We start from the raw sequence: 23940 nt of genomic DNA, 5'->3' as shown, positions 1-23940 counted from the left end.
CATGCATTACAATATGTTACTTGCAACTTATCTCAATTTTGAAACAAACTCAGATTTCTCAGTTTTTTGGATCAGAAGAGGCCAGATGTATATAAAGCGCTGACGTTTTGAAGGGAAACAGAAGCAGAAGGTTCCACTAGTCTGCCTACCAGCTAGCAATAAAGTGACACCATAACACACAGCTGCAGGGGAGGAGGACAAATGGGAGAAAAGCATGCAAAATGAGTACAGTTCTGCAAGGGAGTGGAGATGCTGTAATACTTAGAAAATATTACATAATTTAATTTCACAAACAGAGAAGAAACAAATGCATCTGGTACTGAGAAATAAAATAAAAGCATTGTAAAAAGTCCTCTCGGAGGATTTAGATTTTGGCCAAGGTGAGAGAGTAGAAAGAAAGAAATCCTACTGGCAAGTATGCAGTTCTTTTAACATTCCTTAATTTTTTATGTTGAGAAATGAAGCTGTGCTCAATTTCCCATGAATAATTCTCTCTCCCTTTGATTTTTTTCATTTCCCTCCTATTTCATGTTAATTACACCAAGTGCACAGTTGCTGTCATTGGATTATATCTCCACAAGGTACTGAAGAAAAAAGACAGATAGTCTTTCCACTGAATTTAAACAAAAGGAAAAAGAGTGGAAAAAATGTCCATAACTTCCATAACAATAGAACTCGGTTCATGGAATAATAGCACGCCATCATCAGGCATGTCAAATTCTAATGCCATAGGAAGTGCTTTTATTTAGTATGTTCCTATTTTCAACAGGATTGATTCATGACTTGTGGGCTAAAAGCTGAACACATTTGTGTCCATTCCTGGGCTTCACCAAATATACAAGGCCAAATTCTCTGCTGGTGTAAACTGCGCTTAGCTCTATTGAAATATTGTGCCAATCTGCACCAGCAGAGAATTTGGCCCACAATTTAAAATAATGCAATTATTGTAATCCTTCCATTTAGCATTGTTGTCAGAGTATATTGGGTGGGCATAGTTTGGTAGAAAATGTGTCCGAGAGTTCTCATTAATTGTATAGCTTGAGTGGCATGGGCTTCCTAAGCAGGATCCCAACTAAATGAGCAGGACTAGTGGGGTGGATCGGTGGCGAGTTCTTTTCTCTGTAAGGCAAACCCTCAGGATATTAAGGGTAAAATCCTGGCCCCACTAAAGTCAATGACAAAACTCTCATTGATTTTAACAGGTTCAGGTTTTCGCCCCAGGCTGAGAGGCCGACGTGGAGTCGCATGCCTTTTCACTATGGAGCACTGTGCTCCTTTGTACAGTTGCTCCACTCCCTCTTCTCCCATTCTTAAGAGGCCCCTTCCCTAATATTAACAAACCTGTCAAACTGCTTCTCTTCCTAATGAAGATGAAAAGCAAAAGTCCTCTTATTCCAACCCTTAACACAATGGTTTTCCTGTCTGCATAGATAGGATGGGCCAAATTTTCAAAGAGGCCTCACTTTGTCCTCCAACTGCACACATACAAGTTTTGTGCACAATGAGTTTTTGCATTGTCAATCTGCTAATGTGTGTATGCAGATGACTACCCAAGCAAAGCTATACATGCCCACAGAGGCCATGTTTTGAAAAATTTTGCTCAGGAGCATTGCTGCTGTTCATGTCAGGCATAAGGATAAATAAGCACCATGGATTTACATTTTATTCAAAACTTGAGAGATGTCTGTTACCTCTTCAGTATCTTGAAGAGTATCAGTGTAATCTGCATTACAGCCTTATGGACAGATTCAATGAAAACTCCGTTCATCTTCCATGCTGCAGAAGCTGGCACAAGGCCATACAATTCCTGGAATATCCATTTTTCAAGGCTGATGTGGGGCTCCATGGCACAGAAGACAGACACATTTTTATTATATTATCCTTATTATTAAAAATAAGAGGGCTTAAAAGCTTTGGGTAGCAATTTAGCTACTAGGAGGTCAAGATTCACTTTCCATTTCTGCAATATCAATAACTCTCAATTTAAAGTCCCAGGGAAAGCTTAAATAACCATAGCATAGCTTTTAAATCACCTTTCTGTCAGTTATAGATCTAAGGGAAATCAAAACAAATCTAGAATGAGAAAAATGTTACACAAGATTATTTGCTCACTTCCTAAGGACCTACACACTCAAAACTTCCATTCAGGTTCTATGTGTACCTCATTGTCCTTCCTTCTGGAACCAATATTTTATCCATTCATTTGCAACCCCATTTTTAGCTGTCCCACAACATTTTTTCTCCAGTGGGACATACATAAGCTCTAAAAGCCTATTCTTTGGTCTTGTGGGGTTCACTAGGAACAGAGTGACGTTTTTCACCACATGTTAGATAACGGGATAATTAGCAGACAGTAATATCTTAGCATGGACAAGGCGGTTTGCAGTTTTCACACGTTAGCACACGGGCGGTAAACAGTAGGCTCCTTACTACTGTTTACCTTAACCTGTTAATACCTGTGTAAACTACAGCCCCATTGTTTTCACTAGAATTGCAGCATGTGCTGTGTGGTAAAAAACACTTATTTTCCCAATATGTACACATCCTACAAGGATACATCTTTCATGGTGAAGCTCAAAAGCTTGTCTCTTTCACTAACAGAATTGGTCCAATGAGATATTATCTCACCCACCTTTAATATCTTGGCCAATTATTTTTCAAAATGCTAACAGCAATTAAAACATAATTTGGATTAACAGACACTCATATTCAGGGTCCCATGTATTCTGCAATTCTGCTGCAGTGCAGTTTGCTGTTGACCCCACCCATTGTTGCAGAACTGAAACTAAGCTTTCATTAAAAAAATATGTTTCTAGTCCTCATGGTTTAAAAACTGCCTTGAAAATGTGAACCTAATGTAACCAAGGCAATGTTTTATTGCAGGAAGCCTGAAAGGTTTCTAGAAGATGGGAAGAACTCCCCATTCATCTCAGTGTGTTGTTGATCCTGAGAACTAATAATGGCAATTAAAGTGGCCCATGTTAACAATTCTCTTACCACACATTTTCGCGGAAACATCAAATTAATGTGCCTCTCCTAAAACCTCAGACTGCTCGTTGTGCTTCCCCAAATGCCAAAAGCTCTGATTTTCTGCTACCCTGTTGTCAAAACATCCAGGTCTCCCTAACACCGATGATGCAGTTATGCATCATCAATACAAAAAAGTGCAGCATACTGAAAATGTGGGGAAAAGCATTAATTAAAGTGACATTAATATTGAAAGAAATGTCATAAGGAATATTGTACAGATGACATTACATTGCCATATTTAATTCATTAAAACCTCCAATTTAAATTTAAATTTAAAATGAAGCTGTTCATAATTTCTAGTATGATGCATGGAGCGCTGCACAATGAAGAGAATTTGATGCAGGTTTTATGTCCAGCCTGCTGCAGAGTAAGCAGGAGCATATTCATTAGTTATTTTTGAATCTGAAAAGCAGATATATCATCTGAAACATGTCTAGAGTTTTAGATTAATTTTTTTCCCTTTTCAATTTTGTTCAACAAAGTTTTCTCTTGGACTGAAATCTCACCCAAATGGTTTCAACCTGAAACAAATATTTACAATTCGGTGTTAAAGCAATCATCTTAGGACACCATCAGCTGCATTTGAGACACCTCTTCAGACACACTGTAATTAGAAGTGATGCATTTTAATACATTTTCTAAGGTTCACAATCAGCGTATTAACATAAATTTAACTACAGTGGTGTGAATAGCAAAGGAAAATAAAATTGTATGTCAGGCATGTCACTTCTGCAGCTCACTTTCTCCATCTACAATTTGGGGGACAATAATGCTTAGGTACCTACCTCACAGATGTGTTGTGAAAACTGATTAGTTAATGACTGTAGAGGGCTTTAAAAATATAAAGTGCCATATGTAAGTGGCTATATATGGTAGGCAGTCAATAGTGGTTATTCCTAAAATTGAAAATAAAGAATATATTACAATGCCTACCACCATGTATAAATATTTCTACCATGCCAGAGAGGCTCTCATCTGTGAGGCATGCTCCACTCTGCAGCACAGCTAAGAAATATTTAGTTATTTGCATCATTAGTGTAGCCTGCTGAAATACAGTAATATGATTTATTGATGGCTCACTAATACCTACAATAAGTAGAGAGAGAAAGCAAATGAGTGTATATGAGAGAGAGAGAGGGAGAGATATCTGCATTGCTAACCTTTAAAAAAGGCGTAGTCCTAATCCATTGATACAGCTCCTGCCACAAGCCATGCTTTTACTCATGATAAAACCCCTTCTTGGCTAACCTGACAGCTCACATCAACCTTCTAGTTATGGCAATTAAAATTCTCACCACTTGCATGTGTCTTTCAAACTGAAGGTAAAAGTATCGAAATAAACAACAAACACAGCAGCGCATTTGGGGATGAATGCTTAATCACTCAGAATCTCACCGCATCTTTCATGAACACTTGGGGCCACATTCTCTGCTTCTAGCTGCCCTTAAGATGCACAAACTAAGTCACTCTGGCAACACCATTCCCTATCTTGTCACTTGTTGCCATGTTCCAAATCTATCACCTGCAGTTATCCATTTTAAGATACGCTCCTTTGTATGAAGTCAAAAACAGTAATTCGCTTATAGCAGACAAACAAGGACACAGCCAGTTCTACAATTTATATTGCAGCTGTATTGACATTAGGCTGCCATACTGAAGTGAAATTAAAAACAAAGAGCCAGCTAATACTGGGATTTTCTCAGTCACAAGAACAGAGAATACTATGCTGAATATCTGTGCATAATTTTCCCTCCCAAATTGCATTTTATAATCAGTGGACTACTTGCTAAGTAGAGACATTACTTATCATAAGGAAAGTCACAAGTGAGACAATACACACTCACATATTTGCAGTATATTCCGCTTAAAACAAAGACAATCAGAAGAACTCGTAAGCATCACGTTTAAAAAAAGTCATCTAAAAGCAACATGATTCCTTCTGTGGCATGTGAAAAGCTCTAATTTAAAAGGACACTGTCAAAAACAATTTTGCATAGTTTGTTTGTTTGTTTTGCCAGCATGATTTATACTGATTTTTTTTTAATTCAGGACTGTTCCCATATTCCTTGAACTGGTGAAACTTCCATTGAGATGCGACATGAAACAGTGAAAGACGCAGACATGTTCTCTTGGAAGTCACTATCCTCAGAGCACCCTGTCAGAGCTGATCCATACATCGCACTGGGAAATTATGGGGTAATATAGCGAACCCAGAAAGAAGAGGAACTGGCTGCAGATAGGACCCAATCAATTTATGTATTTAAGGAGAATGGGGATGAAGCCATAGAAGTTTGACATTTGCGTGTCTTTACCTAGTAATTTTACTCAATTTTATTTGGTAAACTTTGATTCCCTCCATTTCCCCATCCCCCAGTAAAGCTGGGATTATTTTGCCTCTTCTTGTTTTACTCCCTTTATTGTCTTCCAACATCACTGATTTTGACAGAAGAAATCGAGTTTCTTCATTAATCTATGTTTCCTTTACTACTTAGTTGGTCAGTTCAGCTAAATATTGAAAGGTCATGCATAACCAGTGGCTTTTGATTGTTTTTAACATCTTGCTTCCAGAGTTGTTCAACTGACAAAAACAAAAAACAAACAGATTGACAGATCTGAGTAAGTTTAAGCAATGGCAAATATGAGGCTTAAATTAGTTGAGAGTGTCCATTTAAATCACTGCTCTTCTGCTTGCAAGTATTATAATACTGAACAGACCGAAACCTATACTGCGCACACACAAACATTTCCAGAAACAGGAAAAGGCCATTTAGACCAACATGCCTGCCCTGTTTTGGCTGATCTTCCTTCTACCATCCTCTTTTTTCACTAGAGCTCTCAATCACCTCCTGCTCCAGAAACCAATCTAGGTATCTCTTGAACTCATTTTACACCCTTTGGTTTAATCATCTTTCGCTACCATCTCCAGCTACACAGTGCAATCTTGCTGCAATGTCAATGTCAGAGGGAGAGGATACTGGCTGACTACTGATAAAGATATGTCACCAAAGAGGCAATTAAAACAACTACTCACATCTTGTGCAAATATTCTCTCCCTCACTCTCTGATACTCCTCTTCTCTCTCTTCAATTGATTTACTTCGTCTGTCATCTCTAAATGGATGAATTCTGTTTTGCTGAGCAGAAAAAAAAATCAGGAGGGTTATATAAGTTGAGCTGTTAAAAACTGCAGTTTAGAAACTGTCAGCTAAGAATAATAAATGTTCCCGTAAAAAAATAGAAAGAAGGAGAAGTACGAAATGGATAGCTTTCAGTTCTGAGGGGGAGTGTGAACCACTGTGTTATGCTGGGTATTCTAGGCTCTCAAGCTAGACGCTGCTGGAGTGTTCCTAGATCAAGTGACTGAAATAAGGTTTTGTGCATGACTTTTGTGAGCCTGCAGTCCTGAATCAAGGTCTCTTCATCCCATGCCTTTTGCTTCCGACTGATCAGGAAAAGGCAGATTTTTTTATCTTCCCTACTGGCTGTGAGGAAGGAAATGGCACAGAATACCTAACCATCCATGAAGCCAAGCAAAAGCATAGGGAAACTAAATGGTAGGAACTGATGATAAAACACTAAGAACCCTAAAAGATTACATCTATCACGATGACGATAAATTATGCTTTCCAGAATATTTTGCACAAGAGTTTTAACCCTTTCAGTACCAAGCCTAGCCATTAATTCAACTTAGTGGGGAAAAAGAGTCATGTCAGCCTTTTAATGATCAACATTTTAGACAACAACAGTACATGAACACAATGGGGGAAAAAAGACACCCTTCATGAAACACCTTGCTTGCAATTAGATTTTAACTGCAGCGCTGCTCCTTCTCCCACACTGTGTTTTGTGTATATGATCACACTGCTTGCCTTTGGTCCGCTCCCACATCCATTACTCATTAAACCTTTTTTTCAAAGCCAACTGAGATGCAGTGTAGCTGGGAAAGCTACTACACACAGCTGAAGATAAAAGGAAAAAGAAAAATAATCTCTAATTAGAAGCAGGAGGCAGAGAGGCACTCAATGGCTTTGAGAGATTCACTGGAATCTATCACAGTAATGACAACTTGAGTGACAAAGCACACACTGTCTTACCTTTAGGAATTTTCTCAGAAAAGCAATTCCAGTGTTACAACTCCTTTTGATTTTTTGTTTTGTCATATATACATTTTGCACTGGATTAAAATGATTTTATGAACACAATGCTTACTTATAGCAGGTTTTTTTTTAAATGCTGAATTTCAGTGGTGTGCAAACACACAGCTCCCTGACACTCTCCTACATGTAATGTATCAGACATGTCTAAGATAACAGTGTTGTGTCACAAGCAACACACGGAAGGGAAAAGTTCTGCCACAATACATGCAAAACAAGCAAATAAGTTACATAGACAATAAAATGATGTTGGGGCAAGGGAAGGACAGAAACTAAAAGCTTAAACTGTTATTTTTTGGGGAGGGTGGACGGGATCAAAACTTATTTTAGGATGATTTCAAAATTGAGCTAGCCTCACTATAACATGTTTGAGAGATTTGTCCTCCTTTATGGCTATCTCACTTATCTTTGGTCCATACTGATATCCAGATCTGTGTGTGTGTACACATGTGGGTGTATATAACTGAAGGATAAAGCAGTAGGGAGTGGAACAACTGCCATAGTCACACAGACATTTGGAAATGCGACTGACAAAGCCTTCCAACAGCTTGGAACCTTTGACATTCCAATCCCCTTTCAACATGCAGCAAGTCCTGTGCCAAGCAAATCACCCATGCAAACCCACACACTGCCACTGCTAAAGCAACCACACTAGGGCTTGATGCTCTCCACTGTATGCCAAAGAGGAGGAGTGGGGTGGGGTGAGGAATGGGAAAAGGAAAGCGGAAGGGGGGAGCAACAACAAAAGAACAACAATAACATCAGTCAGCCCACCTTCGAAACAGAACAAATTTCAGCAACTCTCGAACCGAGAACCAACCTGATTGTCTTCTTTATCAATACTAGAGTTATCTCGCTTCAAGATAAATCGCTTCTGGGATTCTTCACCTTTTTCATCTTTTAAATGTTCAGAAAACCTTTGCTCTGGTCTGCCAGCAAAGTAAAACATATCAATAAAAAAAATCTGCTTCGTTGGGTTTTTTGTTTGTTTTTGTTTTTTTTTTTTAAATTCTCGGCGCTCTTTGTTTTTCACAGAGCCACTTAGTGCAAAATTAGTTTATATTTGTTGTGGTTGGGAGATACTGACTACAGCTGTCTGATGAGGTTCTAATGCAGCTAACTGTTATTGCTATAAATATCTTTTGTTGTTGTTATGTAGGAAGGAATGTGAATGCAAAGTCTCAGTCATTAAGATACTCAGCCTCATCAGCCCCTGTGACTGAAGGACAAGAAAACAAGTTAACATACAATATGTTAATTTGTTCCTTCAGTTGTCCTGACCTCCAGCTAAGCTGCAGCTGAATATGGCTTCCCCACATTTATAAACAAGGAAAAACGGATAGAAATATTTTTATAGAACTTCTCACTCCTAATAAATCAAACTAGTAATTGGGGAGGACCTCGTGGTATTTTGTTTAAACAAATAATTATCCAGTGGCTCATAAACAGGGAAATATTTCAGAACAATCGCATAGTATTGATTAACCAATTGATTTTAAACTCTTCCAGGCTTTCTTTTTTTAAACGGCTAAATACTGCTGGCTAAGAGCATAACATTTCTAGGTTCAGTAACTGGGAATAACTGCTCAGTATTTTTTTCCACCTTGCATAAAAAGGAAATGCTAAGAAGCGTCTCATGTCCTGGAGCTAACAATTATCAGAATTTGTTTCTTTTAGTGACATTTCATTCTTCCTGACATACTTCATCTTGTGTCTGTTTTTAATGTCCTGCTTTTGAGTTGTCTGCCAAGGCTTCATTATACCATAAATTGGTTAACAAAACAGTAATACATTTTGTGATGTGATGATAGACCGCTAATTCAATAGCATCACAATTTTGGGAACACAAAACTTATCCTAAAGAAAGGGGCTCATCTGCCCCTCGGCGCACATTTGTTAATTCTGATAGTGTTAACAGGAAATTTATGTTTGTCAGTGAAGAACAGAGTGCTTAGGGATCATACACCGTACAATGATGCATCCAAACTGTGTGTAAAACTCCCATTGACATTAATGGATGTACAGTGAGGAAACTGGAGACAGAATTTATCTTATCTTGTCTTTTCAAAAATTCAAAAATCAGTACTGTAAAATAATACCAAAAAATCCTCACAACCTTTTACATTCAAAATGGTTTTTTTTAATCCAGATGTACAAATCAACCACTATTTTACTGACACACTGTTCAAACTAACACTCTGCTGATTATAATGCACAGTGTTGGAGTTATACCAGAGTGAAACATAACACATATTTGTGCCACATTACAATTAATTACCAAATATACAGGAAAGGCTTGTAATGAACTATTGTAAATGCAAAAAACTCACAAGGTGGTAACTTTCCTGACATCCTTTTATTTATGAATTTACGTGAATTTTGGAGGGCTCCGATAACTTCTGTTCACGGCCTTCATTTTGGGCAAAGACTGCAATTTGGTTCAGAAAACAATGACTCGATTTCCAGAGATACTGAGCATCCAATAATTCAACATACCTCAACAGGAGTTGCGGCTAATCAGCACCACTGGAAATTGGGTCCATAACATAGAAAGTTTCAGATTCTCCCAGTGTCCCACTTTGTTCTTTTCTGAATATCTCTGGAAAGTGCAAAGGTGTGTGCTCACTTGTACAGTTTTCTAATGTAATGAACAGTACAGTGCAGTGATGCTGCTTGTAAAGGAAAAGCCTACCAATGTAGATAGGATATTACATATTATATCCTGCCTTCATTCCCATTAATGGGTATTATACTTAAATTTTCAGGAGAAGAAGAGACCCTCAAAATTTTGCTTTAAAATGAGCAAGTGAAAAAGTTCAGAGGTTAAAAATATATATATAATCTATCTTCCATAAATGACAGCACGATTAAAGGACAAACAGATACCACCATTGTGTTAGGACTGGAGGGAGGGTCAGTGTGGAGCTTATAGTTGTAAATCTATATTTTGAGTCTTTCAGTTTGTCTGGGGTTTACTGAAAAAAAGAAAGAGGGAAAAAACAAATGATCTAATTGTATCAAAGTCAAGAAAATACAGACTTTTAAAATCCATTTGGTAAATATCCTCTGTAATTACTGCTTTATACAAATGCCTTATCCATGTAGATTCATACTTGAACATTCTTTTAATTCTGTATTTTTAAATAAAATACCAAAAATGAAGAGACCACCATTATGATGAATTAATCCCTTGCTAATTCCACCTCTCCACAGGTCATTTTGGGAAGCATGAGTACAAAATATGATCCCAAACCAGTAACTTCATTTATTTATATATTTTCATTCAGTGTTAAAACCACATAGAAAATTCAAACAGATTATTTCCTAAATTAAACAAAAATACAAGGCTGAGATATTGGGCCTTGATCTTGAAAGGGAACTGTACGGGCAGACCCCTGTGCACATGTGGCACTTACTGACTTCAATGGCACTTCATGTACTACTGTAGGATCTGCCCGTATGGTTCTCCCTACAACATCGGTGCCTTGGATGCCAGGTTTCAGCCTAGAATGAAAATGCAGAGGTAAGTTAGAAAATGAAGACCAGAACAAGAATTTCCGTTAGAAATACTGAGGGACAACCTTCATCTCCCAACAGAAACAGAAACATAAAAAACCCTGTAAGATTATTTAAAAATGCTTCTTCCAATAAAATTATATGTGCTTTGTTAATTGTATAGCTAATGGGGCCAAAATACTCTAATCTAAACCAATCTACAGGTCTCAGTCTTCAATGAAAACGAGCTCTTAAATAAACACTTGAGTTCAGAAAAGAACATTCACAAAAAGGAAGTCTCTGCCCCCAAAGGGCTCACACACTAAGTGGACAACATATAGACCAAAGGCCCAGCCCTGTAAGATATGGACTATAGGAATTCTTATGAAAACCAATGAGAGTCCTAGGCACAAAGCTTGCAGGATAAGGCTGCCAATGATCATATGTTAGGATTATTTCATTTCATGTTTTATCTACTCAGTGGAATCTGGCACATTACTTTAAGAAGTTTTGAGTGAATTCATTGCTCATGAAAGGGAAGGACAGATAAAATCATTCTGAATCTGAATGTAGGTAGCCACAGCATTAGTACGTTCTGCTAACAAATCTCCTTTGGGACCTGAATTGTAACGAACACCTTCCCCTCTCCTTTATGCTCTCTTACACCTGAGTCATTCTGAAGCACAGCCTTTAAAATGTACCAAACTGTGGAGTGGTTGTGGACACATGGGAATGAATTTTCAGTTGTGGTATAAGCCAAATCAGTTCAAAGAATTTGTGAATTCACAATTTTGCACACTCAGTTGCTTGCACTTATTCACTACTGCTTGTGAATATTTGGTGTTTTACATTGCCCAGCATCCAGAGTCAAGTGATAATGTAAGAAAGTTAACTTCCATTTAAACAAAAAAAAAGGAAGGGTGAAACACTGACACTGTTTAAATCAATGGGAGTTTTGTTGTTTGGGGCTTCAGTGGGACCAAGATTTCACCCTAAGTTTCTAGCCCTAATGACTGCGGAGAAAAGCTTGAAAACATGACCCAAACACACCTTAAAGGCTTAGAAATCAACAAATAAAATAAATCCAAAAAGTATTATTTGACATATGTAATTATTTTAACCCAGTCATGTTTGTTTTGGGGTCTGACTCATTGCTTGGGGTTTGCGGTACTGTAAACTTGAAGAGAACAAAGAAGTGCACCTATACCTTGTACTACTCCTTGAGGAAATCTGAAAGATTATTTCTTACTCAGTATTATTTTTCTGTCATTATTCTCTTCTACTGTAAGACCAAATCAGGACAAGCTGAATCTGATGTACAAACAATGTATGTACTATACTGACTAAAATTCTCTAACAAGTTTCCTGTAAATGTATGGAATAATTAATTATTTATCTGTTTCAGAGAAGACATTGCTTATTTTTAGCTCCTTGATCTTCAAGTCCACCTATAGTACAGCATGCAAACAAAGAATCACTTCCATTCTAAGGGGTAGGAAAGTCTAACCATATGAAGCAAAAGACCAAAACGAAAAATATATTGAAAATATTTGTTAATGGAAGGTATGGCAGAAAGGGATAGTATGTGTACAGTAAAAAGCAATGAAGCGTCCTGTGGCACCTTATAGACTAACAGATGTATTGGAGCCTAAACCTTTGTGGGTGAACACCCACTTTGTTTGATGCGTTTTTTTGACGAAGTGGGTATTCACCCACGAAGGCTTATGCTCCAATACGTCTGTTAATCTATAAGGTGCCACAGGACTCTTTGTCACTTTTTGAAGATCCAGACTAACATGGCTATCCCTCTGATATGTGTACAGTATATTTTGTTGTAGGTCTATTATGAATTCAGCACATATCAATGAATTTATATAAAGATACAGATATACATATACATGGTGATTTTAGTGTTTAAAGAAAGGCCCAAGACTCTCAACAGTGGAAACCAAAGTCCCCTATTTACTCACTTTATAAATAGAGTAGGGACAGTGGAAGCGCTAATTTATTAAAACTACTCTGTTAATGTGTCCTGTGCCTGACCTTAAAAAACCTCTCTCACACTGTCAAAGGATAAGTCTGGTTCCATAACCATTTATTCTTTGGCATCTACCAAAGATATCAGTGCCAACAAGGTTGTTAATTAATGCCAGGTGCGACAGTGTGCAGCATACTGTGCAGTCCTGTCTTTCTTATTGCTCAACAGCCTAAAGGCCCTGATCATCCCCACTGTTTCAGGATATACTGCATTGTTGTTTGGCTTTCCCTCCTTTCCCTCCCCCCTCAAGCTACAAGTTAAAAACAAAACATTGATTTGGTACCTGAGCAACAGACTTGCTCTTAGAACTTTAAATCAAAATCCAGTGGATCATCAAAAACCCTCTTGCCTAATCAACCATTTGCTGGATATTTTTTTTCAGTGACTTATAAATAAAACCTTTAATAAAAATGAAGATAGTATATTCGCTATATTTCCAATGTATAACAGTTAAAAGTAAACAAGAGATGTAGACAAATACATGTAGATTGGGAAAGTATGAAAATGCTAGCCAGTTAAGCCTTTGCACATTTTTCTCATTACCTGCATGGTTCCGCTATTTCCTCTTCAACACCTATGCCTGGAATTAATGCTGTGAAGTGCAGAATGTGAAATATTGCTAGATATGTATTGGCAGACACCTATATGCACTTGCAAGAATTACTAAGCATACAAACTTCCAAATTATGGTTTTCATTATGCTGACATGATATTTATCATGTTATTTATTCCAATTGGAATTTGAAAAGGTTCAGAAAAGGGCAACAAAAATTATCAGGGGCATGGAGCATCTCCCATATGAGGGGAGATTAAGAAGACTGGAGCTTTACAGCTTGGAAAAGAGACAACTAAGGGGGGATATGACAGAGGTCTGTAAAATCATGACTGGTGTGGAGAAAGTAAATAAGGAAGTGTTATTTACTCCTCATAACATAAGAACTAGGGGCTACCAAATGAAATTAATACTCAGCAGGTTTAACAAACAAACAAAAGGAAGTATTTTTTCACACAATTCACAGTCATCCAGAGGATGTTGTGAAGACCGAGACTATAACTGCATTCAAAAAACAACTAGATAAATTCATGGCAGATAGGTCCGTCAATGGCTTTTAGCCAGGATGGGCAGGGATGGCGATCCTAGCCTCTGTTTGCCAGAAGTTGGGAATGGGTGATAGGATGGATCACTTCGTGATTACCTGTTCTGTTCACTCCTGGCCATTGTCAGAAGACAGGATACTGGGTTAGATGAACCATTGGTTTGACCCAGTATGGCTGTTCTTATCTACTTTTAGTTCTAGTCTAATTTTAAACTTTCCATAAGACCACTGTGAAAAATCAAATACAGCAATGCAATTGTGCATTAAAAAAAAAACACTGAAATGTACTAAGCAAATGCCAATTTAAAAGGTCAAAGATATAGTATAATTTGTCTGAACTTGTCAAATTCTACGCAGGCTTGCACTTGTGTTTCCTGGTTACCCTGTATATGGTTATATTCTTGTGTTAACATGCATATAAGAGAATCCACAGGCTTGGTTAGGAGATAGAATGTAACAACTATCTCCAAGAAGTTTAGGTCTGGACAATTATTGCAACTGTATATTAAACCTAAGGGTTTTTATTAGCCACTGGAACCTTTGATCAGGATGCTACTAATCTACTCGGAAGTGTTTACGTATAATGTGACACGGCAGGAAAGAAGGGAACAAGATAATAGGAAAAAGTAAGGTCCATGTGAGTTACTCTCCATCTCCTTTTCTGTAGATGGTCTCAGCTAAACTTTCCCAGACTTTTTTAAAGTTAATAGATTCATAGATTCTAAGATCAGAAAGGACCACTATGATCATCTAGTCTGACCTCTTGCATTACATAGATCATAGAACCTCATTATAATTTCTGGTTGAGCAAGAGCACATGTTTGAGAAAGATATCTTGCCTTAAATTTAAAGATTTCAAGTGATGGAGAATCCACCTTATCTCTAGAGGTAAGTTCCAATGATTAATTACCCTCACTGTTAAAAATATGCGCCTTATTTCTAGTCTGAATTTGTCCAGCTTAATCTTGAACTATTTGATCTTATTATGCCTTTTTCTCTTGTATTAAAGAAACATCTATTATCAGAAATCTCTTCCCCATGTAGGTACTTTTAAACAATTGATCAAGTTAACTTTTAACTATCTCTTGGATAAACTAAAGAGAATTAGCTTTTAAGTCTCAAGTGTGTTATCCAGACCTCAAGTTACTCTTGTAGGTTTTTTTCTGAACCCTTTCCAATTTTTTTAAATATACTTTTTGAAGACATAGTATTCCAGTAATGGTCTCACTAAGGCTGCATCTACCCTACAGAGACTATACTAGCACAGCTGTGTTCGCATAGCTATCCTGGCATAACCCCACAGTGTATGCAGCCTATGCTGACAAAAGCATCACCTTTCCAAAGGATGGTAGCTAGGCTGACAGAAGCTTTCATTTATTTATATAGCTGTACCTACACTGGGGTTAGGTCAGCAGAGCTATGCTGATCAGGGGTGTGGTTTTTTCACACCTCTGACAAATGTAGCTATGTTGAGCTAACTTTTAATTAGACCAAGCCTAATTTTGTATACAGAGGTAACACCAACTCCATATATCATGTTAGCCTGCATAGCTACAGCATTGCACTGGGAGTTCATGTTCAATTATTCAATTTGAAATACTGGTGAAAGCTCAGGGGATTCTTATTTCTGTGCCCTTGGAGTGCTGAAAAATATAGTTATCTGAATTTGCACACAGTTAACACAGGGTCTGAACTGTAGTAATTGTATTATGGAATCAGTCCCTTTTCTCCCCTACTTATTTACACACATAAATTATTTTGCAGTTCTCAAACCAAAAAAAAAAATAGAATTCCTCATCATAACTCCAAAAATGTCTACTGATATTTTCCCTCTACACCTCTGAGATTACTTTGAACATGAGCCTGAAAACCTTAGACAAGACTCCCACTGGAGAAAAAAGACTTTTGCCTGAGTAAATACTGCATAATGAGGCCCATTTTTAGAGGGAGTAAACTTGGAGAGGGTGGGTAAGCTCCTCCATGTGGGAGGAGAAAGATGTATAGAATTTTGGTAGTATCATCAAGCTGTTTTGTGAGTTTTCTGTTGTGAAACCAGCATCTATCTGTTCTTCCATCAGTGAACTGAGTAATAAGCTTTAACAGTACTGTGCAATTAATCGCACAAAACAATGTAATACATAACAAAATAAATTCTACCATCATTTATGCTGGTTTTAATCTGGAATAATTCCAGCCATTGTAATGGAGTTATTCTTGATTTACACCAGTAAAAAGATAACAGAATTTGCCCCTAAGGATTACATTCTGTTTTGGACCTACCCAGAAAACTCCCTATTGCTTACAAATCTAGGGATACACAGTCCTTCAATTTCAAAGTCAACAATTGGAAGTTGTAAGAAAACAAAGTCCTCTTAACTATGTTAAGGAGGTAGTCTCTCTTTGATCAGATTGTATTTTTATCTGCAAAACTGCAGCTTTTGAACACACTTTGTGAAAGAGTTGTACGGGGAGATTTTGGCAAACCAGTAAAGTGCCTGAAACCACTATGGCTTATTGTTAAAGGTAACCTAGTCAGCAAGCTGTAAATTGGCCATTCAGCAGTCTCAGCTTGACCAAGGCGGTGGGGGGGGGGCGAGGGGGAGATTGGGGTCCCACAGAAAGGGCAGCTTGACCTCACATCCTTCCTGATACGAATTGTGTTGAAGTTACTGATACATGCATTTTAAAAGAGCAGGATGTGCCTCAGGAATGTCTATTGAGGTCTCAAGGTTGAAAACTCTGGAAAAACCAACACCTGGTTAATCAATAATCAGAAGGAGCCTCTTACTTGCCCACTGGAACTGCTTGCTTAACAAGTTTTCTTTAAGGGACATGTCATTCTATTACTAATGTATAAATAAGGGGAAAAGCTTGAGATAGTTGGACTCGTTTGGGGACTCTTTCTGGACTTGCCCTCTGGTTACATCTTGCGGTCCCCACCGGTAGACGGAGCATTTGGAAATCGGAAGCCTGCCGTTGTTTCACTCAAGAGCCACGCTCAGCTTTGGTAATTATCAAAGGTTGGGGGTGTTTTACTAATCTTGTTGCGGATGTGTGTAAGTGCTTTGAGACTAAGTAAAGTTTAGCTTTAAGTGAAAGCACTCTTGCGTTGTCCTGTTTGTGTCAGCCATCTATTGGTCGGATGGCCGTGTCTCCCCTGTTTTATTTCCTGAAACCACCTAGCACAGAGTAAAAGTTACCAAGAGCTTTGGATTGAAAGAACCCTGGGTAACAGAGTAGCAATTACCAGTAGCCTCAAAAAGTAGGTTTCTTTGTTAGACAGCTCATGTCCAGAAATACCGAAACAATTTCATAAAAATCTGTTCAGACAGTCTTAATATTTGGGTTAAGAGCATGGAATTATTTTGACTATTGAAATATTTATCAGTTTTGTTTCTAAAGTGCATATAGACTCTTTTTTTAAAAAAAATGCTGGAAGTTAACTCTGAAATGAAAGAAGATTGGTTAAGAAATCCAAATACAGACATCACATTGAAAGGACAAATGAAAAAAGACAAGCATGAACTTTGGATGTTATGGTTCTAGAGACTTACACATTCGGTCAGCCAAGCACACAAACATTCTGGAATTCTAAAGCTTGCCTTACATTGATACAGTACATACATGCTTATTACAAGGCATACATTTCCAACACTAATGTGACACACAGCTTGTCACAAGTTGCTTTCAAAAGAGGCAACAAACCCACCTTGTGCAGAAAAGATGGCTTAGCACTACAGTGTCTTAGGTCACATCCAGACTAGGAATTAAAATCGATTTTAGATACGCAACTTCAGCTACGGGAATAACGTAGCTGAAGTCGAATTTCTAAAATCGAGTTACTCACCCGTCTGGACGGCGCTGCATCGATGTCCGCGGCTCTCCGTGTCGATTCCGGAACTCCGTTCGGGTTGATGGAGTTCCGGAATCGATGTAAGCGCGCTCGGGGATCGATACATCGCGTCCAGACTAGACGCGATATATCAATCCCCGAGCAATCGATTTTAACCCGCCGATGCTGCGGGTTAGTCTGGACGAGGGCTTAGGTACGCCAGTATGCATAACATATCCCAGAAAATGTTGAAATAAGGATGTGGTTGGAGAAGTCATCCACAAAGATCTTTGCACTGTGAGAAACTCTTGTAAAAATTACAATCCATTTTACATTGGCAATGGGAGGTTAAAATAAATGAATGGGCTACAGCATGTTAATCCTCCTAAAGTGAATAAATCACGGAATGACAGGCAGCTAGGGCAAGAGTGGTAGGCGAGGACACAAGGATACATCAGAGTAGATGCAGGATCAGCAGTCTGCAAGCAAATGGAGCAATTGGCAACATGGCATTACCCAAATATACCAATAGAAGGGTAATAATATAAGGAGATGGGATAAGTGCTGTTGCAGAGAAGATTCAAAGGAGTTGTGTAGTATTAGGGTATTGATATTCGGGTGTTCAAATGGTTTTACTGCATTTTTCCATTATTTGTACTTGTCTTTAATTAAACCAGCTGCTCAGTCCAACATCACATTGGCCTCTATTTTGAGTATCTACTGTATCTGCTGACCCTGGTTTATACTTATGCTGGAGGACATCATAAGTCTCTATAGAACAGGAGTATTAAACTTATTAAAGTTTTACTGTCTCTGTGCTTTCCCCTTTGAATCAAAACTCTATTGTATATGGCGCAGAAACCATTTCTGCCTCCAGATCAACATTTTCAAATATGAAGGCAGGTAAATATTTTGTGAATTTCCGCATTTGGAGATGGTGGAATACTTATCAATTAAACAGGTCACAGTTGAATGATACAAGGCTAAATTCCAGGCCTAACTATGATGGGGAGGGGCAGCTCCAGGCCCCAGAATGCCAAGCGTGTGCTTGGGGCGGCAAGCCGTGGGGGGCGCTCTGCTGGCGCCGCGAGGGTGGCAGGCAGGTTGCTTTCGGCAGCTTGCCTGCAGAGGGTCCGCTGGTCCTGCAGCTTTGACAGACCTCCCGCAGGCGTGCCTGCAGAGGGTCCGCTGGTCCTGCGGCACCAGCGGACCCTCTGCAGGCAAGCCACCGAAGGCAGCCTGCCTGCCGTGCTTGGGGCAGCAAAATGCCTAGAGCCGCCCCTGATGAGGGGGCATCTATTATAATGGAAGCATGCAGCTATCTAAAGGTTACAGTCCTCAAATACAGGAGCCTAAAATCAGGACCTGAAATCCGTATTTAGGCATTTGGGAGCTGCAGTTCAACTGATTTTGAAAATCAGACAGATGCTTAAATATGAAGTTAATCCGGTTTTCTAAAATCTCAGTCTTAATGTCACACGGTGACCAATGGGGGATTTCTGTCCTCCTATAATGTAATTCATCTTATTAAGACTTAAAGCACTACACAGTTATACAACTTAACACACCACAAAGCCACTTAAAAAGGTGTTTAAAGTATCTGAAGGCCAATGACACATTATTAGACTATTTAACAGTATAAGTCAACACATTTCTGGTATGGTGACACTTCAACAGCAAAAGTCATTACAAAGCCTACCTTTGCCGGATATTACCACAAGGTTTCTGCTGAAAGCTTCTACTCTCTAGTAAAGGGAAAGCCAATCCCAATGCTAACTTGTTAATGGTAAGGACTGTAATTTTTTACTCAGAATCCTGCCAGAACTCCTTTCTCTTCATACATTCTTTATTTACCATAAAAGTAATTAAGATATAAAAGCCAAAAATGTATTTCTGTATTTGGCGTTACCCCATGATAGTTTACAAGGTGAACAATGTCATCATCATTAAAGGTAAACATGAGTGGATTCTAACAAATGGTGTTGATTTAGCCCACATGAAAGCTAAACTTCTCAAAGGTCCTTCTTCTGGAGATTTGTCCACAATGGCTTTACGTGGAGGGTGGCCTATGCCCCCTCTGCACACCAACCAGCCTGTAGATCTGGCCCTGGACTGCTGGTATTGAGGAATCAGCAAATAACTAGGGTCCATTCATGCAGAGGCCTTGTCCTGCCAAAGTTTTCACCCCATTACTTCATCTAGTCTGATCTCCTGTATGTCACAGGCCATTACAGTTCCCCTCATATTGAGCCCCAAAACTTTTGTTTGGTTAAATCATATCTTCCATCAAGGCCTTCTTTCAGCCTCAAAGACATCAAAAGATGGAAAATCCATCTTTTCCCAAGTGAAGGAAAGTTACTCATTGAGTGTTTTGCCTGAGTAAAGACTTCAAGATTTGGTCCAACACAATTAGGGCAAACCATTGACCTCTGGATTCAGTCTACGTGGGCCCCAGATACAGTGGAGCTTGTGCAGCTTTGCAAAAGGATTGCTGGATGAAATGCAGGGGATTCAGAGATTATAAAGACAGAAAGGACCAGTCTGATAATCCAGTCTGACATCCTGCATAACAAAAGTCATAGAACATCCCTGAATTAATTCCCATTTGAACTACAACATAATTTTTAGAAAACATCCAACCCTGATTTAACAATTGCTAGCGATGAAGAATCCACCACAAATCTTGGTAAAAAATGTTCGAATGGGTAATTACTTTCACTGTTAAAACTTTGCACCTTATTTCCAGTCCAAAATTTGTCTAGCTTCAGGTTTCAGCCACTGGATCTTGTTCTACCTTTCTGCACTGGACTGAAGAGTCCATTATTAAGTATTTGTTCCCCCATGTAGGTACTTACAGACTCTGATCAAACCACCTCTTAACCTTCTCTTGGTCACGCTACTTAGATTGAGTCTATCACTATAAAACATGTTTTCTAATCTTTTACTCATTCTCCTGGCTCGTCTGAACTCTCACCAATTTATCAATTGCCTTCATAAGTTGTGGACACCAGAACTGGACATGGTATTCCACCAGCAGCCACATCAGTGGCAAATACAGAAGCAATATGTCTTCCTTTTTCCTATTCAATATTTCCCTGTTTATATATTCAAGGATTGCATTCGTTCTTTTGGCCACAGTGTCACACTGGGAGCTCATGTTGCACTGGTTATCCACCTTGACCCCCAAAGTCAATTTCAGAGTCACACCCTATATGCCATGGAACTTAGTTCTGTGCCCCAGGCAGTGCACAGCAGGAAGTGGGGTTTGGGCAGGACAGGCTGAAGAGGAGCAGCAACAGTAGATCTGCTGCTCCATGGAGCCAGCTGTCATTGGCTTGTGAATAACAAGGTTTCAGTATATATAGTTGCAAAGCGATTCTGCTGCCAGTGTGACCAGGCACTGGGGGAGGCAGGTAATGATTCTGCACCTGTAGAACACACCTTTCCATCCCACCCTTCTGGATTGGATTTAACCCTTAATATTTTTACCTAGGTTGAACATTTTGTGCAGCTTCAATTTAGTTCCAGCTAATGGAGGCTCATATGTGGTAGCACATCTTATTACAAAATATATTAATATTCAATGTTAGGTATGTGTCATACCTTATAAGCAGCTGAACATTAGGATGTTGCATAACCACAAATAAATAGTTCAAATGACATTCCTTATCTAACTAATGAATTCAAGAATTAAACAGGAGAGAAAAAAATTAATCAAAGATCTGAAAACCACTGATAATGGCAGCATACTTCCCAAAAGCTGACTGGCTAATGTGGAGACCGTTAGTTCTCTAGAAAAGCCCTGTACATGAAGATAAAAACAGTGTTACATAATAAATTCATGTGCTTAGTTCCACTTCAGGTCATGAATAATTCCTCCATCATTAGACAGGCATCAGAAGCCAATCCCCAAATACCCTTTGGCTTGGATAGTGGAGCTACCTATTAGCAATCCAGCAACTTCCATGTGACAAACCTCCAAGTCTGCCATGTGAACACAGGAGCACCATTCCCCTTTGCCTATAGTGCAGAAGTAAGGATTGCTCAAAGAAAACATTTTTATCGTTCCTGGTGTATCACATTGTAGAGATGCACCACGCATTCAGACTTCATAACTCCAACACCAAAATAGAATGGAAGGGGATCCACCCATTGACTGAGGAACCCACTTTTGAAAATGGACTCCTGCATTTAAGGAAATACTCCATCCATTACTGAATCAGAGTGGGAGTGGGAAATGCAGAAGCCATTTCGGACCTCCAGTTCTACAGCACAGTGACATGAAAGAGCAGCGGAATTTAGAAAAGTGTCATTATCTGAGCTGGGATTTGGCTAACTCTACTTTTACCAAGAATGCCTCAATCTTTTTAATAACCACAAATAGTAATCACCGCAAGTCTGAGGAGTTTGACTCATCCAAAAGAAACCACATCACAAGAAGGGCACCCCCTAACACCACACCAGGGCAGTGGTTAATTACTGATTCAAAGACGAGAGTGTCCCATCTTCCAAGTTCAACCACGCATCTACGCAATTCCGAGTTCATGACAAGATTAAGTTGTGTGACTGCAAGGATTAACAACAGACTAATACTGTAGGTGTCTTTGATTAACGTTTAACTAATACTTCATTACAATATTAAAAACAGCTCTAAAATACATGTCCACCTCAATTACAAACAAATTAGTTTAGATAAATTATATTAGACTGAAAATTAATAATGGAACCATTAGAAATGGTTCATTAATCCAAATGTCTCATTTACAGGAAAATTCTGTCCTTGGATGCATGCACATAGCTCTCACTGACGGGAATAAAAATTGCACATCCTAGGGCCAAATTTAGCTCAACAAACAGTTGACAAACTCTTTTTCTTTATATGTCTTCCTGCAAGAATGGATGCAAGACTGAAATAAGAGATAGTCTTGTGTGAAAAGCAGTCTCAATTCAAATATCATTCCTTTAAAAAAGAAAAAAAGTCAAGAACAGTTTCAAGAATAATGACATATGTAGTTTCTTCTCCTAAATTGTATTGTATGAAGGCTTCACATTACAGTGTGTAACAGTATTCAGTCAAAAACAAGTAAAGTAATAATGAAAGCTAATGTCTACAGTATAATATACAGTGTAGTACTGAAATCCATGACATGTTTATTAGCTTAGTCTGTGCATTTTTAAGGAAATGGGCATTAGAGTTATTCACCTCAGTTTCCTCATCTGTTAAATAAGGATAATGATACTGCTCCTCCTCTGTAAAGTGCTTCAAGCTTTTTGGATAAAGAGCACTAAATATTTTTATTATTGCTCAGGAGTCCCCTACTGAGACAAATTAGACTTACAAGTCACTAATCATTATACTTTTTAGCAAGTCCCAGATGACTATACGGAAAATGTCTATGAAATAAAATCCATTTATTGCTTCAAAGCGACAGCATGAAGAAGACTCAATGTTGTAAACATTACATTTGTTGTTTTATTGCTTTATTGATTTTTATTCTATTATTGTTAGGACCATAATATGAGTGCTTTATGTATTAATAAATATTAAAATAAAAAGGAATCATCTCAGCCAATGAGATAACAGGATGCTATTATTTCTCAGACATGTCATTCCCTTGCACTCTAGTTGTGGATATCTGATAGGCATAATCACTGCACAGATATTCCTCAATACCAGTGTAGCATGTGAGTCCTAACTGGGCAACAATGACTGTTAGTCAGAATGCCGGGATTTGCTTTATCACAGTATAATTATATCTCAGTAATAAAATAGCAGTCAAAATATAGCCAAGACTGGAAAACAGAATTTCTTGCAATGGGAGACTTTGTATGAAACTAAAATAAATTGGTTCATAGTTCCTTGAAGCTACAAATCTTGGCCTACAGAACATCACACACTACACAAAACGAGAGAGAGAGAGAGAGAGAGAGAGATGTTTACATGTATAGCCTCCTAGATCATGGGTCATATTACAGTGAGTCTAACTTCATGAGATCACTGCCTTGATCGTGTTCTACTTACAATAGAGACAATATGATTTTTTTTTTAAAGATAAGTGCAACAAAAGAGTTTGCAGAGTTAATTGCGCTGTGTTCCAACAAAACAATGTTTGCGCCTTGTCATTGAGGTTCACTCATAACTAACAAGACATGAGCATTCCCTTACACAAATGTAAGATTACAGAATATATACCTGGCTGAAAAAGAGCTGCAAACATTTTTGTTTGTGTCAACTTACATATAAACTCCCCCTCGCAAACGCATTCTAAAAGAAACAAAAATCAGTGAAGGGGAA

The 23940-nt window shown here is 38.4% G+C and overlaps 1 protein-coding gene across 11 annotated transcripts in view; it reads right to left on the bottom strand.

Annotated features, from left to right (window-relative positions):
- Positions 1 to 23940, bottom strand: part of ARPP21 (cAMP regulated phosphoprotein 21) — a 265697-nt gene that overhangs the window by 100946 nt on the left and 140811 nt on the right. For 9 of the 11 annotated variants that reach the window (XR_007772330.1, XM_050937943.1, XM_050937940.1 and 6 more), the window contains 2 exons: positions 8004 to 8112; positions 6062 to 6163 (listed from right to left, as the gene is read on the bottom strand). Coding sequence is in view for 10 of the 11 variants with exons in the window: in XM_050937943.1 (XP_050793900.1) it covers positions 6062 to 6163; positions 8004 to 8112 (211 nt within the window). In the remaining variant the exon portion in view is untranslated. The remainder of the gene's footprint in view (positions 1 to 6061; positions 6164 to 8003; positions 8113 to 23940) is intronic. The other 2 variants (XM_050937949.1, XM_050937950.1) reach the window with 1 other exon arrangement.

This window comes from Gopherus flavomarginatus, chromosome 2, assembly GCF_025201925.1.
Source record: "Gopherus flavomarginatus isolate rGopFla2 chromosome 2, rGopFla2.mat.asm, whole genome shotgun sequence".
In the NCBI taxonomy this organism is placed as follows: domain Eukaryota; kingdom Metazoa; phylum Chordata; order Testudines; family Testudinidae; genus Gopherus; species Gopherus flavomarginatus.
The sequence above is the reverse complement of the archived record's forward strand: the minus strand, read 5'-3'. Positions and strand labels throughout refer to the sequence as shown.